Source organism: Aquarana catesbeiana, linkage group LG03, assembly GCF_042186555.1.
Source record: "Aquarana catesbeiana isolate 2022-GZ linkage group LG03, ASM4218655v1, whole genome shotgun sequence".
Lineage (NCBI taxonomy): Eukaryota > Metazoa > Chordata > Amphibia > Anura > Ranidae > Aquarana > Aquarana catesbeiana.
In genome coordinates, this window is record NC_133326.1 from 426,494,303 (window position 1) to 426,510,720 (window position 16,418).

Below are 16,418 nucleotides of genomic sequence, written 5' to 3' on the forward strand. Positions count from 1 at the left end.
CACTCTTCACTGCCTATCACAGTTTCGGAGGCCATGGAATGCCCAGGTGGCACAAAACCCCCCCAAATGACCCCATTTTGGAAAGTAGACACCCCAAGCTATTTGCTGAGAGGCATGGTGAGTATTTTGCAGCTCTCATTTGTTTTTGAAAATGAAGAAAGACAAGAAAAAACATTTTTTTTTTTCTTTTTTCAATTTTCAAAACTTTGTGACAAAAAGTGAGGTCTGCAAAATACTCACTATACCTCTCAGCAAATAGCTTGGGGTGTCTACTTTCCAAAATGGGGTCATTTGGGGGGGGTTTGTGCCACCTGGGCTTTCCATGGCCTCCGAAACTGTGATAGGCAGTGAAGAGTGAAATCAAAAATTCACGCCCTTAGAAAGCCTGAAGGCGGTGCTTGGTTTTCGGGGTCCCGTACGTGGCTAGGCTCCCAAAAAGTCTCACACATGTGGTATCCCCGTACTCAGGAGAAGCAGCAGAATGTATTTTGGGGTGTAATTTCACATATTCCCATGGCATGTTTGAGCAATATATCATTTAGTGACAACTTTGTGCAAAAAAAAAAAAAAAAAAAAAAAAATGTGTCTCTTTCCCGCAACTTGTGTCGCAATATAAAATATTCCATGGACTCGACATGCCTCTCAGCAAATAGCTTGGGGTGTCTACTTTCCAAAATGGGGTCATTTGGGGGGGGTTTGAACTGTCCTGGCATTTTATGCACAACATTTAGAAGCTTATGTCACACATCACCCACTCTTCTAACCACTTGAAGACAAAGCCCTTTCTGACACTTATTGTTTACATGAAAAAGTTATTTTTTTTTGCAAAAAAATTACTTTGAACCCCCAAACATTATATATTTTTTTAAAGCAAATGCCCTACAGATTAAAATGGTGGGTGTTTCATTTTTTTTTTTCACACAGTATTTGCGCAGCGATTTTTCAAACGCATTTTTTGGGGAAATAACACACTTTTTTAAATTTTAATGCACTAAAACACACTATATTGCCCAAATGTTTGATGAAATAAAAAAGATGATCTTAGGCCGAGTACATGGATACCAAACATGACATGCTTTAAAATTGCGCACAAAAGTGCAGTGGCAACAAAATAAATACATTTTTAAAAGCCTTTAAAAGCCTTTACAGGTTACCACTTTAGATCTACAGAGGAGGTCTACTGCAAAAATTACTGCCCTCGATCTGACCTTCGCGGTGATACCTCACATGCATGGTGCAATTGCTGTTTACGTTTGACGACAGACCGCCGATTGCGTTCGCCTTAGCGCGAGAGCAGGGGGCGACAGGGGTGCTTTTTTTTTTTTTTTTCTTTATTATTTTTCTGCTTTTTTTATCTTATTTTTAAACTGTTCCTTTCATATTTTTTTTTTTTAATCATTTTTATTGTTATCTCGGGGAATGTAAATATCCCCTATGATAGCAATAGGTAGTGACAGGTACTCTTTTTTGAAAAAATTGGGGTCTATTAGACCCTAGATCTCTCCTCTGCCCTCAAAGCATCTGACCACACCAAGATCGGTGTGATAAAATGCTTCCCCAATTTCCCAATGGCGCTATTTACATTCGGCGAAATCTAAGTCATAAAATGCTCGTAGCTTCCGGTTTCTTAGGCCATAGAGATGTTTGGAGCCACTCTGGTCTCTGATCAGCTCTATGGTCAGCTGGCTGAATCACCGGCTGCATTCTCAGGTTCCCTGTTGAGACAGGAGAGCCAGAGAAAAACACGGAAGACGGTGGGGGGGGGGGGCATTCCCTCCCACGGCTTGTAAAAGCAGTCTAGAGGCTAATTAGCCACTAGGATTGCTTTTACATGAAAGCCGACCGCTGGCTGAAAAGAATGATACCAAGATGATACCTAAATCTGCAGGCATCATTCTGGTATAACCACTCAAAGTCGTGAATGGCGTACCTGAAGACAAAAAAATGGTTAACAATAAAGCACAGTAAACGGTAAAGTATAAAAAATTGCATACCTGAAAAAGCAAACATGATAAAACATAATAACAATAAAACATTGCAGAATAGAATACAGTAAAAAAGAGCAGAACAATAGAGAGAGAATAGAGAGAGAGAGAACAATAAAACGACAACTATTTTTTTTTTATTTTATATATATATTTTTTTTTTGACACTTTTTTTGTAACTAACTTTTATAACTGTAACCGGTTCCAGGTTCGGGTCTCTCAAAATGCGATGGCATCTTGGGAGACCCTGTGAAAGTGTGCCTAGTCTGTGCAATGCTGTACCCTACGCTAATACTCAACTAGTGCATGGTAGCGTTCAAAACATTCACCAATGCAAAGACCAGGATTGTCAGGACAGGAGGGACAATAATAGCGGGTGTCACGCCTATATCCGCGCTTCCTGCAGACACAACATCTTTTTTGGGGGTTCGTTGGGTAGGGGTACTCGGGAGGACATAAAGAAAATGCCTCTCATGCAGCCGACTGCATTTGATTGGGGATGTGAATGGGGGAAGTACGGGCGCTGCAGAAGCGGTGTGTTCCCAATTAGGATTGGCGAATGCAGCAGGAAGGGCACTATGGGCACGACGGGCCTGTGTTTGTCTTTTTGGTGGCAGCGGGACACTACTTGTGCTTGTCACCTCACCAGCTTGAACTGCACTTATGGGACTCGCCACGTCACCAAGTGTTGCTGCAGTGCTGGTTTGACTACGACCGGGGTGTACTAGGCCGCTGGTGCTTGCCAGTTCACCAAAACGCTACCAAAAAAACTGTTAGCGATCGCAGGGATCAAGGCCTGACTCTGCAAACGCTGCAGTTATGCGTTTAGTGTTTTGTAAGTGTCAGTGATCGATCGATACTGCACTTGGGTGGGCTGGGCTGGGCCGGGCGGAGGGGCAAAACGCAGGTGCTAGCAGGTATCTGGGCTGATCCCGCTAACACTGCGTTTTTGGGAACCCTAAACTGCTGGGGACGCTAGTATAGATCTGATCGGATCAGATATTGATCCGTTCAGATACTATACCACTAAGGGAGGTGTATGCTGCATGCGTGGGTGTTAGCGGTACTGGCGCTAACCTGACGCTGCCTGGGGCTGGTGCTTGCCAGTTCACCAAAACGCTACCAAAAAAACTGTTAGCGATCGCAGGGATCAGGCTTGACTCTGCGAACGCTGCAGTTATGCGTTTAGTGTTTTGTAAGGGACAGTGATCGATCGATACTGCACTTGGGTGGGCCGGGCCGGGCGGAGGGGCAAAACGCAGGTGCTAGCAGGTATCTGGGCTGATCCCGCTAACACTGCGTTTTTGGGAACCCTAAACTGCTGGGGACGCTAGTATAGATCTGATCGAATCAGATATTGATCCGATCAGATACTATACCACTAAGGGAGGTGTACGGTGCGTGCGTGGGTGTTAGCACTACTGGCGCTAACCTGACGCTGCCTGGTGCTTGCTTGCCAGTTCACCAAAATGCTACCAAAAAAACTGTTAGCGATCGCAGGGATCAGGCCTGACTCTCCGAACGCTGCAGTTATGCGTTTAGTGTTTTGTAAGTGACAGTGATCGATCGATACTGCACTTGGGTGGGCCGGGCGGAGGGGCAAAACGCAGGTGCTAGCGGGTATCTGGGCTGATCCCGCTAACACTGCGTTTTTGGGAACCCTAAACTGCTGGGGACGCTAGTATAGATCTGATCGGATCAGATATTGATCCGTTCAGATACTATACCACTAAGGGAGGTGTATGCTGCATGCGTGGGTGTTAGCGGTACTGGCGCTAACCTGACGCTGCCTGGGGCTGGTGCTTGCCAGTTCACCAAAACGCTACCAAAAAAACTGTTAGCGATCGCAGGGATCAAGCCTGACTCTGCGAACGCTGCAGTTATGCGTTTAGTGTTTTGTAAGGGACAGTGATCGATCGATACTGCACTTGGGTGGGCCGGGCCGGGCGGAGGGGCAAAACGCAGGTGCTAGCAGGTATCTGGGCTGATCCCGCTAACACTGCGTTTTTGGGAACCCTAAACTGCTGGGGACGCTAGTATAGATCTGATCGGATCAGATATTGATCCGATCAGATACTATACCACTAAGGGAGGTGTACGGTGCATGCGTGGGTGTTAGCACTACTGGCGCTAACCTGACGCTGCCTGGTGCTTGCTTGCCAGTTCACCAAAATGCTACCAAAAAAACTGTTAGCGATCGCAGGGATCAGGCCTGACTCTCCGAACGCTGCAGTTATGCGTTTAGTGTTTTGTAAGTGACAGCGATCGATCGATACTGCACTTGGGTGGGCCGGGCGGAGGGGCAAAACGCAGGTGCTAGCGGGTATCTGGGCTGATCCCGCTAACACTGCGTTTTTGGGAACCCTAAACTGCTGGGGACGCTAGTATAGATCTGATCGGATCAGATATTGATCCGTACAGATACTATACCACTAAGGGAGGCGTATGCTGCGTGCGTGGGTGTTAGCGGTACTGGTGCTAATCTGACGCTGCCTGGGGCGACGCATATCACCGCCGGGCGATCAGGGGGCTAAACCTTTATTCGGTAATAAACGGCGGGTGCCCTGACACTATAAAAAATAAACGAACTAACCAGCGTCAACCGTAACGTTTATACGGTGATCAGTGGTGAAAGGGTTAACTAGGGGGCAATCAAGGGGTTAAAACATTTATTAGATAGTATATGGGGGTCCCTGACACTATAAAACGCTGACGGCGAACCTAAATATTTACCTCACTAACTAGCGTCACCAGTGACACTAATACAGCGATCAGAAAAATGATCGCTTAGCAACACTGGTGACAGGGGGTGATCAAGGGGTTAAAACTTTATTAGGGGGGGTTAGGGGGGTACCCTAGACCTAAAGGGGGGTAATACTAACTGTCCCAACACTGTAACTGTCACAAACTGACACTATGCAGTAATCAGAAAAAAAAAAAAAAACCTGCTGGTGTCAGTTTGTGTCAGGGGGGGGGTGATTGGGGGGGGATCGGGGGGCGATCGGGGGGGGGGTCGGGGTGTTTTGTGTGCCTGGCATGTTCTACTGTGTGTGTAGTGTGTTGTGCACTTACATTGATGTCTTCTCCCCTCGGCGCTGGAACGGAATACCGAGCCGAGGGGAGATGACATCATTTCCTTTGCTGCTGTTTAGCATACAGCAGCAAAGGAATGTTCCCATTGGCCGGCGGCGATCGCGAGGTGGGGGGCCACGAACGGATGGCCTCCCCCTCATCTCGGATCGCCGGGGAACAGAACGGGACCGCCTCAGGCACCGGGGGGGCAAAACGCAGGTGCTAGCGGGTATCTGGGCTGATCCCGCTAACACTGCGTTTTTGGGAACCCTAAACTGCTGGGGACGCTAGTATAGATCTGATCGGATCAGATATTGATCCGTACAGATACTATACCACTAAGGGAGGCGTATGCTGCGTGCGTGGGTGTTAGCGGTACTGGCGCTAATCTGACGCTGCCTGGGGCGACGCATATCACCGCCGGGCGATCAGGGGGCTAAACCTTTATTCGGTAATAAACGGCGGGTGCCCTGACACTATAAAAAATAAACGAACTAACCAGCGTCAACCGTAACGTTTATACGGTGATCAGTGGTGAAAGGGTTAACTAGGGGGCAATCAAGGGGTTAAAACATTAGATAGTATATGGGGGTCCCTGACACTATAAAACGCTGACGGCGAACCTAAATATTTACCTCACTAACTAGCGTCACCAGTGACACTAATACAGCGATCAGAAAAATGATCGCTTAGCAACACTGGTGACAGGGGGTGATCAAGGGGTTAAAACTTTATTAGGGGGGGTTAGGGGGGTACCCTAGACCTAAAGGGGGGTAATACTAACTGTCCCAACACTGTAACTGTCACAAACTGACACTATGCAGTAATCAGAAAAAAAAAAAACCTGCTGGTGTCAGTTTGTGACAGGGGGGGGGTGATTGGGGGGGGGATCGGGGGGCGATCAGGGGGGGGTCGGGGTGTTTTGTGTGCCTGGCATGTTCTACTGTGTGTGTAGTGTGTTGTGCACTTACATTGATGTCTTCTCCCCTCGGCGCTGGAACGGAATACCGAGCCGAGGGGAGATGACATCATTTCCTTTGCTGCTGTTTAGCATACAGCAGCAAAGGAATGTTCCCATTGGCCGGCGGCAATCGCGAGGGGGGGGCCACGAACGGGTGGCCTCCCCCTCATCTCGGATCGCCGGGGAACAGAACGGGACCGCCTCGATCGGACCCCCCACCCGCGGAAGGCAAATCACGTACATGTACGTGATTTTGCCTGCCCGTGCCGCTTTGCCGACGTAAATCGGCGTTAGGCGGTCCTTAAGTGGTTAAATAGTGCCATTTGTCTTTGTATTGTACCACGCAAGACAGGCTTATGAGCTTCCCACAGTGTTATTGGGGAGATGTCTGTTGTATTATTAATTGATATGTATTCCTTTAAAGCTTGTTCAATGGCCATCTGATGTAGTGGGTGTTTGAGCATTATGTCCGGTAAGTACCACGTTGGGTCATGCACTTTTGGTATGGCTGAGGCTATAGTAGTGTATACTGCATTATGGTCAGACCACGGAATCGGAATTATATCTGATGCAATAATTTCTGGTATCATTCCTATTGTTAGAAAAATATGATCTATTCTGGTGAAGGTTTGATGAGGGTGCGAGAAATAAGTGAATTTCTTTTTCATTGGGTTACTTTCTCTCCACGAATCTACCAGATTGTATTTGGAAAGAAGTTGAGAAAAAGGTAATCTAGAGGTTATTTTGGATGGTGTAAAAGGTGATTTATCTAGAAATGGGAGGAGGACCTGGTTCGAATCCCCACACATTATCACTGTTCCTATTTTGTGTGTATTAATCACTTGTAATATATGTGAGAGGAATGGTGTAGGTTGTTTGTTAGGAGCGTAGTAGGAAATCACGTGATTGCTGTATCCATTATATAACCCATGAGTATCAGGTATCTACCTTCTGGGTCTTTAATTTCTGATGATAAGGTGAATGGTGTGGATCGGTGAAATGCAATTAGAGTTCCTCTTTGCTTGGTACAGGCAGAAGCCGTGTAAATTTGTTGATAAAAAGGAGAAATATATTTTGGAGTAGAATCTTTGGTGAAGTGTGTTTCTTGGAGGCATACTATGTGAGCCTTCTTGTTATGGAAAGTACGGAAGGCTTTGGTCCTTTTTTGAGGGACATTTATTCCCTGAACATTCAGGGAAAGTATATTCAGTGGTGCCATGGCAATAGATCAAATAGTTTTGACTTACTTTTTGTTATGCAGAGCTGACTGCGCAGATCAACCTGTGTGGACTGAAGAGATGAATAGATAGAAAAGAAACCAGTGAATTCTGGAGTAAAGAGTAAACAAAAAACATATGAGATTAGATGATACATTGTATAAATTATTTTTTGCAAGTAATCACAATTTACCCGTGAAAGAGAATAAATATCTCTCTCAGGGGAATAAGTGCCTTCGTCACACTCCCACATAATATGGTTGGGAGAATGAGGAGGGCTAATGGGGGTACACGGATCTTCCGCTTACAGGAGAGAAGTGCTATGTCAAAAGACATCAAAATGATGTTTCATTAATTGGAGTGCAGAATATAGTTTTTGTTGAAATTATTTATTCCAGGGTGGTTGTATATGGTTAGTCTTGCCCTAGGCTAAATAATTCAGTTAGAAAGGTACTGTTAATAACTTTGGTATTGATGAAGATAGTTTGAATTATTTTGGGATTTTAACCCTTTTAGAGTAAACAATTACATATTTTATTCATATGTAACTGTTTAGATATGTTAACTCATAAAATTGAGGTTGTATTGCTTCAGATTAGAATAAACAAAAACATAATTCTAGGAACTAGTTAGGTAATAATATATTTGTTTTAAGAAAAGAAAGAAAAAGCTTCCATTACTTCTGGGTTATTGAACATATTTGTCCTAAAAAGTAATAAATCTATTGTTATTACCTGATAATATATAACTGAACAAGAATTTCCTTATCTCACTTATATATTCTAAGGCTATATGAATCAGAAGTAATAAGAAATATAACTGGAATGTAACATGATCCCACACAGTGTGTGACTATCAGAATGCAGTTACATTCAGTTACAAATACAGGTTTTTTATAGAGAACCATCTCTTAGTATAATAAATGAAGAGATATCAGGAATTAGGATGTCAGTCCATTGAATCTTCTTGGTCCATGGATGATGTGGCATAACGGCCTCTTTTGTGAGAATGATGATTCCCATTTTGTTCTGAAATTTTCTGGGTGCTGCCTGAAGGTGAAGATGATGCCATTCTTCTGCGTGTGGGAGTGTTGCTGCTTGTGGGTTCTGTCAGATTTAATTTTAAAAGGGTTTGTTGTAGTTCATCTGCTGATCTGCTTCTGTAAATTGTACCTTGGTAGTTAAATCTGACTGAAAAGGGGAAGCCCCATTGATACATAATGTTGTGGCGTTGCAGTTCCATTAGTTGGGGTTTCATGGATCGTCTTTTAGTAATAGTAAGTTGGGATAGGTCAGCAAAAATTTGATAATTGTGTCTTTGAAAATTAAGTTCCTTTTTTTCTCTTGCAGCAATTAGTATTTGTTCTTTCGTTCTGTAATAATGAAATTTTGTGATTATATCACGTGGGGGTCCATCTTTCCTTTTGGCTGTGAGGGCTCTGTGTACTCTGTCCAGTTCTAAACGTTCAATAGGGATATCTGGCTTTAGTTCTTGTAATAGAGCAGTAATAGTAGATTGCAGGTCTGTCACAGTTTCAGGTATTCCCCTTATGAGCAAGTTTGAACGTCTGGCTCTATTTTCGTAATCTTCAAGCTTAGTTTGAAGTATTAAATTCTCTTTTTTTAATTGTTCCAATTCTGTTATATTTTCTTGGGTTGTAATTTTAATTTCATCCATTTTTATTTCTAAGGCTGCGGTGCGGTTTCCCAGCTCTCTTATTTCTTTGGTTAGGCTTTTTGTTATTTGGTCTGAGGTTTGTTTTAAAGCCTTATAAAGCATCTTTTCAAATTGTAATAATATTACTGGGGATACTGAGGAGGCTTGTGGAGAAGTTTGTGAGAGGATTTGTTCTGTATCTGACTCAAATGGAGAGTCTTGCTGTGACATTTTCTGTCTGTGAGAGCGCCCTGATGCTGTATCTTGTGAGGTGACTGGAGCTGCTTCAGCTGCAGTGAGTGCCTGTGAGCTCTTTGTGAGGTGATTTTTATTTCTGCCACGGTTTCCTCCCAGTACCATATTTCCTGCCCAAACTTTCACAGTTTGTTCCCTGGGGCAAAAAGGTTCAAATGGATACCTTTTGAGCCTGCAGGCTCCGCTTTGTCCTTCTCTTCTCTCCTCAGCGGTGTGGAGCTCTAACAATGCATGTCTGCTCCGCCTCCTGCCCCCCGCCAATTGATCTGTTTTTGACCTACTAATAAAATTGTTAACATGTGTATTAGAAATAATAATGTCAGAAAATTGAATTGCAAATAGCTATGAAACTCTAAGAGCAGCGAAAAAGGTAATAGCAAATACTGCTTGAAATAGCACTGACTCAAAAGAAGAAAAACTAACCTTGTCTGTAACCGAGCAAATTTGTTCTAAGATCGCAGGGGTAATTGGTTTACGAGAATCTGTTTTAAAATTAGTCTTTTTATATCCCTTCAAAGCCTGTTTGACTGAGAAAAATTGCATACAAGAAAGTAAATTATTCTTAGAAAAAATGAGACTCCAGACAGTGTCTTTTGAACTTAAGACCATGCATATTTTTTAGTAAATTAAAAATTAAAAATAAAGAGTCCGCCAAGTCATTGTCCTTTCCAGCAACATGAATTGCCTTTAACCAGATGTTCAGGCTCAGACAATTTGAATATCAAATGGCGCAACAGGACAGAGACTTAGATGTTAAACTGAAATTGATAGCATACATCACACCCTTATTAACACAAGGACAACAAAAATGGACTTTGTAGGAACCAATTCTAAAACATATATAAATGTATTTATTAAACATATGGTACAAAAATCAATTTTAAAAACATTGCAGTAAAATGCAAGCAGCTAGCTAGACCTCTCTGATGTGAGTTGAATACAATAAATGCGAAACATTGGCGGAGATGGAATCCTGCAGTAAACTGGAATATAGAAGAACGAAATAAGCTCTACATGTTTCGCAATTTGATTGCTTCTTCAGGAGCTATAAAGTATTCTACAAAAGAGAGATACAATTACAAGCAATCAGTAACAATAGACAGACAAAAGTTTATTTAACCACTTCAGCCCCGGAAGGATTTACCCCCTTCCTGACCAGAGCACTTTTTACAATTTGGCACTGCGTCGCTTTAACTGCTAATTGCGCGGTCATGCAATGCTGTACCCAAATAAAATTTGTGTCCTTTTCTTCCCACAAATAGAGCTTTCTTTTGATGGTATTTGATCACCTCTGCGGTTGTTATTTTTTGTTCTATAAACGGAAAAAGACCGAAAATTTTGGAAAAAAATGATATTTTCTACTTTTTGTTATAAAAAAAAATCCAATAAACTCAATTTTAGTCATACATTTAGGCCAAAATGTATTCGGCCATATGTCTTTGGTAAAAAAAAATGTCTAAGCGTATATTTATTGGTTTGCGCAAAAGTTATAGCGTCTACAAACTAGGGTACATTTTCTGGAATTTGCACAGCTTTTAGTTTATGACGGCCTATCTCATTTCTTGAGGTGCTAAAATGGCAGGGCTGTACAAACCCCCCCCAAATGACCCCATTTTGGAAAGTAGACACCCCAAGGAAATTGCTGAGAGGCATGTTGAGCCCATTGAATTTTAATTTTTTTGTCCCAAGTGATTGAATAATGACAAAAAAAAAAAAAAATTACAAAAAGTTGTCACTAAATGATATATTGCTCACACAGGCCATGGGCATATGTGGAATTGCACCCCAAAATATATTCAGCTGCTTCTCCTGAGTACGGGGATACCACATGGGACTTTTTGGGAGCCTAGCCGCGTACGGGGCCCCTAAAACCAATCACCACCTTCAGGATTTCTAAGGGTGTAAATTTTTTATTTCACTCTTCACTGCCTATCACAGTTTCGGAGGCCATGGAATGCCCAGGTGGCACCCCCCCCCAAATGACCCCATTTTGGAAAGTAGACACCCCAAGCTATTTGCTGAGAGGCATGGTGAGTATTTTGCAGCTCTCATTTGTTTTTGAAAATGAAAGACAAGAAAAAAAAAATTTTTTTTTTTCAATTTTCAAAACTTTGTGACAAAAAGTGAGGTCTGCAAAATACTCACTATACCTCTCAGCAAATAGCTTGGGGTGTCTACTTTCCAAAATAGGGTAATTTGGGGGGGGTTGTGCCACCTGGGCATTCCATGCCCTCCGAAACTGTGATAGGCAGTGAAGAGTGAAATCAAAAATTTACACCCTTAGAAAGCCTGAAGGCGGTGCTTGGTTTTCGGGGTCCCGTACGCGGCTAGGCTCCCAAAAAGTCTCACACGTGGTATCCCCATACTCGGGAGAAGCAACAGAATGTATTTTGGGGTGTAATTTCACATATTCTCATGGCATGTTTGAACAATATATCATTTAGTGACAACTTTGTGCAAAAAAAAAAAATTGTCTCTTTCCTGCAACTTGTGTCACAATATAAAATATTCCATGGACTCGACATGCCTCTCAGCAAATAGCTTGGGGTGTCTACTTTCCAAAATGGGGTCATTTGAGGGGGGTTTGAACTGTCCTGGCATTTTATGCACAACATTTAGAAGCTTATGTCACACATTACCCACTCTTCTAACCACTTGAAGACAGAGCCCTTTCTGATACTTTTTGTTTACATGAAAAAATTATTTTTTTTTGCAAGAAAATTACTTTGAACCCCCAAACATTATATATTTTTTTAAAGCAAATGCCCTACAGATTAAAATGGTGGGTGTTTCATTTTTTTTTTCACACAGTATTTGCGCAGCGATTTTTCAAACGCATTTTTGGGGGAAAAAACACACTTTTTTAAATTTTAATGCACTAAAACACACTATATTGCCCAAATGTTTGATGAAATAAAAAAGATGATCTTAGGCCGAGTACATGGATACCAAACATGACATGCTTTAAAATTGTGCACAAACGTGCAGTGGCAACAAAGTAAATACATTTTTAAAAGCCTTTTAAAAGCCTTTACATGTTACCACTTTAGATTTACAGAGGAGGTCTACTGTTAAAATTACTGCCCTCGATCTGATCTTTGCGGTGATACCTCACATTCATGGTGCAATTGCTGTTTACATTTGATGCCAGACCGATGCTTGCGTTCGCCTTAGCGCAAGAGCAGGGGGGGACAGGGGTACTTCTTTTTTTTTTGCTTTTTTATCTTATTTTTAAACTGTTCCTTTCATTTTTTTTTTAAATCATTTTTATTGTTATCTCAGGGAATGTAAATATCCCCTATGATAGCAATAGGTAATGACAGGTACTCTTTTTTGAAAAAATTGGGGTCTATTAGACCCTAGATCTCTCCTCTGCCCTCAAAGCATCTGACCACACCAAGATCGGTGTGATAAAATGCTTTCCCAATGGCGCTGTTTACATCCGGCGAAATCTAAGTCATAAAATGCTCGTAGCTTCCGGTTTCTTAGGCCATAGAGATGTTTGGAGCCACTCTGGTGTCTGATCAGCTCTATGGTCAGCTGGCTGAATCACCGGCTGCATTCTCAGGTTCCCTGTTGAGACAGGAGAGCCAGAGAAAAACACGGAAGACGGTGGGGGGGTCATTCCCTCCCACTGCTTGTAAAAGCAGTCTAGAGGCTAATTAGCCACTAGGATTGCTTTTACATGAAAGCCGACCGCTGGCTGAGAAGAATGATACCAAGATGATACCTAAACCTGCAAGCATCATTCTGGTATAACCACTCAAAGTCGTGAATGCCGTACCTAAAGACAAAAAAAGTTTAACAATAAAGCACCGTAAACAGTAAAGTATAAAAAAATTGCATACCTGAAAAGCAAACATGATAAAACATAATAACAATAAAACATTGCAGAATAGAATACAGTAAAAAAGAGCAGAACAATAGAGAGAGAATAGAGAGAGAGAGAGAACAATAAAACGACAACTATTTTTTTTTTAGTTTATATTTTTTTTGTGTTTTTTTTTTTTTTTTACACTGTTTTTGTAATGTAACTTTTATAACGGTAACCGGTTCCAGGTTCGGGTCTCTCAAAATGCGATGGCATCTTGGGAGACCCTGTGAAAGTGTGCCTAGTCTGTGCAATGCTGTACTCTACGCTAATACTCGTGTATGGTAGCGTTCAAAACATTCACCAATGCAAAGACCAGGATTGTCAGGACAGGAGGGACAATAATAGCGGGTGTCATGCCTATATCCGCGCTTGCTGCAGACACGACATCTTTTTTGGGGAGGTTCCTTGGGTAGGGGTACTCGGGAGGACATAAAGAAAATGCCTCTCATGCAGCCGACTGCATTTGGTTGGGGATGTGAATGGGGGAAGTACGGGTGCTGCAGAAGTGGTGGGTTCCCAATTAGGATTGGTGAATGCAGCAGGAAGGGCATTATGGGCAGGACGGGCCTGTGTTTGTCTTCTTGGTGGCAGCGGGACACTACTTGTGCTTGCCACCTCACCAGCTTGAACTGCATTTATGGGACTCGCCACGTCACCAAGTGTTACTGCAGTGCTGGTTTGACTAGGACCGGTGTGTACTAGGCCGCTGGTGCTTGCCAGTTCACCAAAACGCTACCAAAAAAACTGTTAGCGATCGCAGGGATCAGGCCTGACTCTGCGAACGCTGAAGTTATGCGTTTAGTGTTTTGTAAGTGTCAGTGATCGATCGATACTGCACTTGGGTGGGCTGGGCTGGGCGGAGGGGCAAAAAGCAGGAGCTAGTAGGTATCTGGGCTGATCCCGCTAACACTGCGTTTTTGGGAACCCTAAACTGCTGGGGACACTAGTATAGATCTGATCAGATATTGATCCGTTCAGATACTATACCACTAAGGAAGGCATATGCTGCGTGCGTGGGTGTTAGCAGTACTGGCGCTAACCTGACGCTGCTTGGGGCTGGTGCTTGCCAGTTCACCAAAACGCTACCAAAAAAACTGTTAGCGATCACAGGGATCAGGCCTGACTCTGCGAACGCTGCAGTTATGCGTTTAGTAAGTGACAGTGATCGATCGATACTGCATTTGGGTGGGCTGAGCTGGGCCGGGCGGAGGGGCAAAATGCAGGTGCTAGCAGGTATCTGGGCTGATCCCGCTAACACTGCATTTTTGGGAACCCTAAACTGCTGGGGACGCTAGTATAGATCTGATCGGATCAGATATTGATCCGTTCAGATACTATACCACTAAGGGAGGCATATGCTGTGTGCGTGGGTGTTAGTGGTACTGGCGCTAATCTGACGCTGCCTGGGGCAACGCATATCATGGGCGATCAGGGGGCTAAACCTTTATTCGGTAATAAACGGGGGGTGCCCTGACACTATAAAAAAAAAAAAACTAACCAGCGTCACCCATAACAGTTATACGGTGATCAGTGGTGAAAGGGTTAACTAGGGGGCAATCAATGGGTTAAAACATTTATTCGGTAGTATATGGGGGTCCCTGTTGCTATAAAACGCTGACGGCGAACCTAAATATTTACCTCCCTAACTAGCGTAACCAGTGACACTAATACAGCGATCCGAAAAATGATTGCTTAGTGACACTGGTGACAGGGGGTGATCAAGGGGTTAAAACTTTATAAGGGGGGGTTAGGGGGGTACCCTAGACCTAAAGGGGGCTAATACTAACTGCCCTACCACACTAACTGTCACAAACTGACACCATGCAGTAATCAGAAAAAAAAACTGCTTGGTGTCAGTGTGACGGGGGGGGTAAGGGGTGATCTGTGGGGTAAAGGGGGGTGTTATGTGTGCCTGGCATGTTCGACTGGGATGTGTAGTGTTGTGCACTCACATTGCAGTCTTCTCTCCTCGGCGCCGGAACGGAAAATACCGAGCCGAGGAGAGATGACGTCACATCCCCTGCCTCTGTGTACTATACAGAGGCAGGGGAAGATTCTGATTGTCTGGGAGCGATCGCGAGGGGGGGGCCACGAATGGATGGCCTCCCCCTCCTCACTGAACGCTCCCAGACCAAAGCCGACCGCCTCGGGCACCGGGGAGGGTCCGATCGGACCCCCCGCCCATGGGAAGGCAATCACGTACCAGGTACGTGATTTTGCCTGCCCGTGCCATTCTGCCGACGTATATCGTCGTTAGGCAGTCGGCAAGTGGTTAAAAGGTAGAATGTCTCCAGTGGTTTGCAGGGAGTGTCAGGCAGGGCCGGACTGGCCTACCGGGATAGCAGGAAATATCCCGGTAGGCTGCCTGCTCCGAGGCCGCTGTCAGCTAGGAGCTTTGTAACTTTTTTTTTTTTTTTTAAAGAACAGCTGAGAGAGAAGCGGCTGTGCTGTGATCAGGAGGCGGGGCTGGCTGAGGAAATGTGTAGCAGGGAGGGCCGGAGGAGCAAGGAACCATCGTGCAGCAGGCAGTGTAACCCCCCTCCCTCTCCAGCCCGCCACATTTAAAAGTGTCGAGGTGCTGCATCAGGGATGAATGGGGCCGTCAGGAGGGAGATACATAACGCACAGTACCTGAAGCTGAGGAGATAGAGAGAAGGTATGACCACAGCCACAGCCAAACGAATCCTGCAGCACACAAGAGCTCTGGCTGTATGGAAACAAGATCGTCTGGAACAATGTCATATATAATGCTGGCCGGCCGGTGTCATCCAGAAATCTCTGCCTTTGGGCAGTGTGCAGGTTACTATCAGCCTCCCCTCCCTCCTGTCTGGCTCCATACTCTTTTTTTGTTTTAGCTACCTAACCTGCACACTGATAAGATCTCTGGGAGACCCTGCAGCCAGCCAGCATTCTGTGTCCAGTGACAGGTCACACATGGTTGGCTGTTAACCATTTCAGCTCAGCTATTTAGCCAGAGCTCTGTGTGTTCTGCACAGTTTGATGTTTTTTTGGATGATTTACTGCTGATTCAGGCTGGAAGCTTCACAGACTCATTAACGGTTTACTGTTCTCCACTAATCCTGACCACTTCACTGTAAGACAATTAGAATTTTGGAAATTGGATGTTTCTGTCTTCTGGCACTTAGTTGTACTTTAAAAGGAGGATTACTAACTTGATCTTGAAGAGCTGGTTTAAGTAGAGTGGCGCAGCCCTACTATACGCTTTTGCACGGAGTTCAGCCATACATGCATTCCCTGCCCATCTCCTGTACTATGTCTGCAGTCTCTGACCATCCCGTGTATCATGTCTGCAGTAAGGATGAGCCCCGGCGTGTTCGCACAGCCCACTTGCAGAGCCCGCCAGGAAGTCGGCGCTGCGCTAATCACAGTGCGCAGCT

At 44.1% G+C, this 16,418-nt stretch overlaps 1 protein-coding gene across 1 annotated transcript in view; it reads right to left on the reverse strand.

The window, feature by feature from the left end:
* Positions 1-8,183: 8,183 nt before the first annotated feature.
* The window catches only part of LOC141133973 (uncharacterized), a 30,608-nt gene continuing 22,373 nt past the window's right edge, over positions 8,184-16,418 (reverse strand). Inside the window, exon 2 of the mRNA XM_073623572.1 lies at positions 8,184-9,426. Coding sequence (XP_073479673.1) covers positions 8,184-9,251 — 1,068 coding nt within the window. The 5' untranslated portion in view covers positions 9,252-9,426. The remainder of the gene's footprint in view (positions 9,427-16,418) is intronic.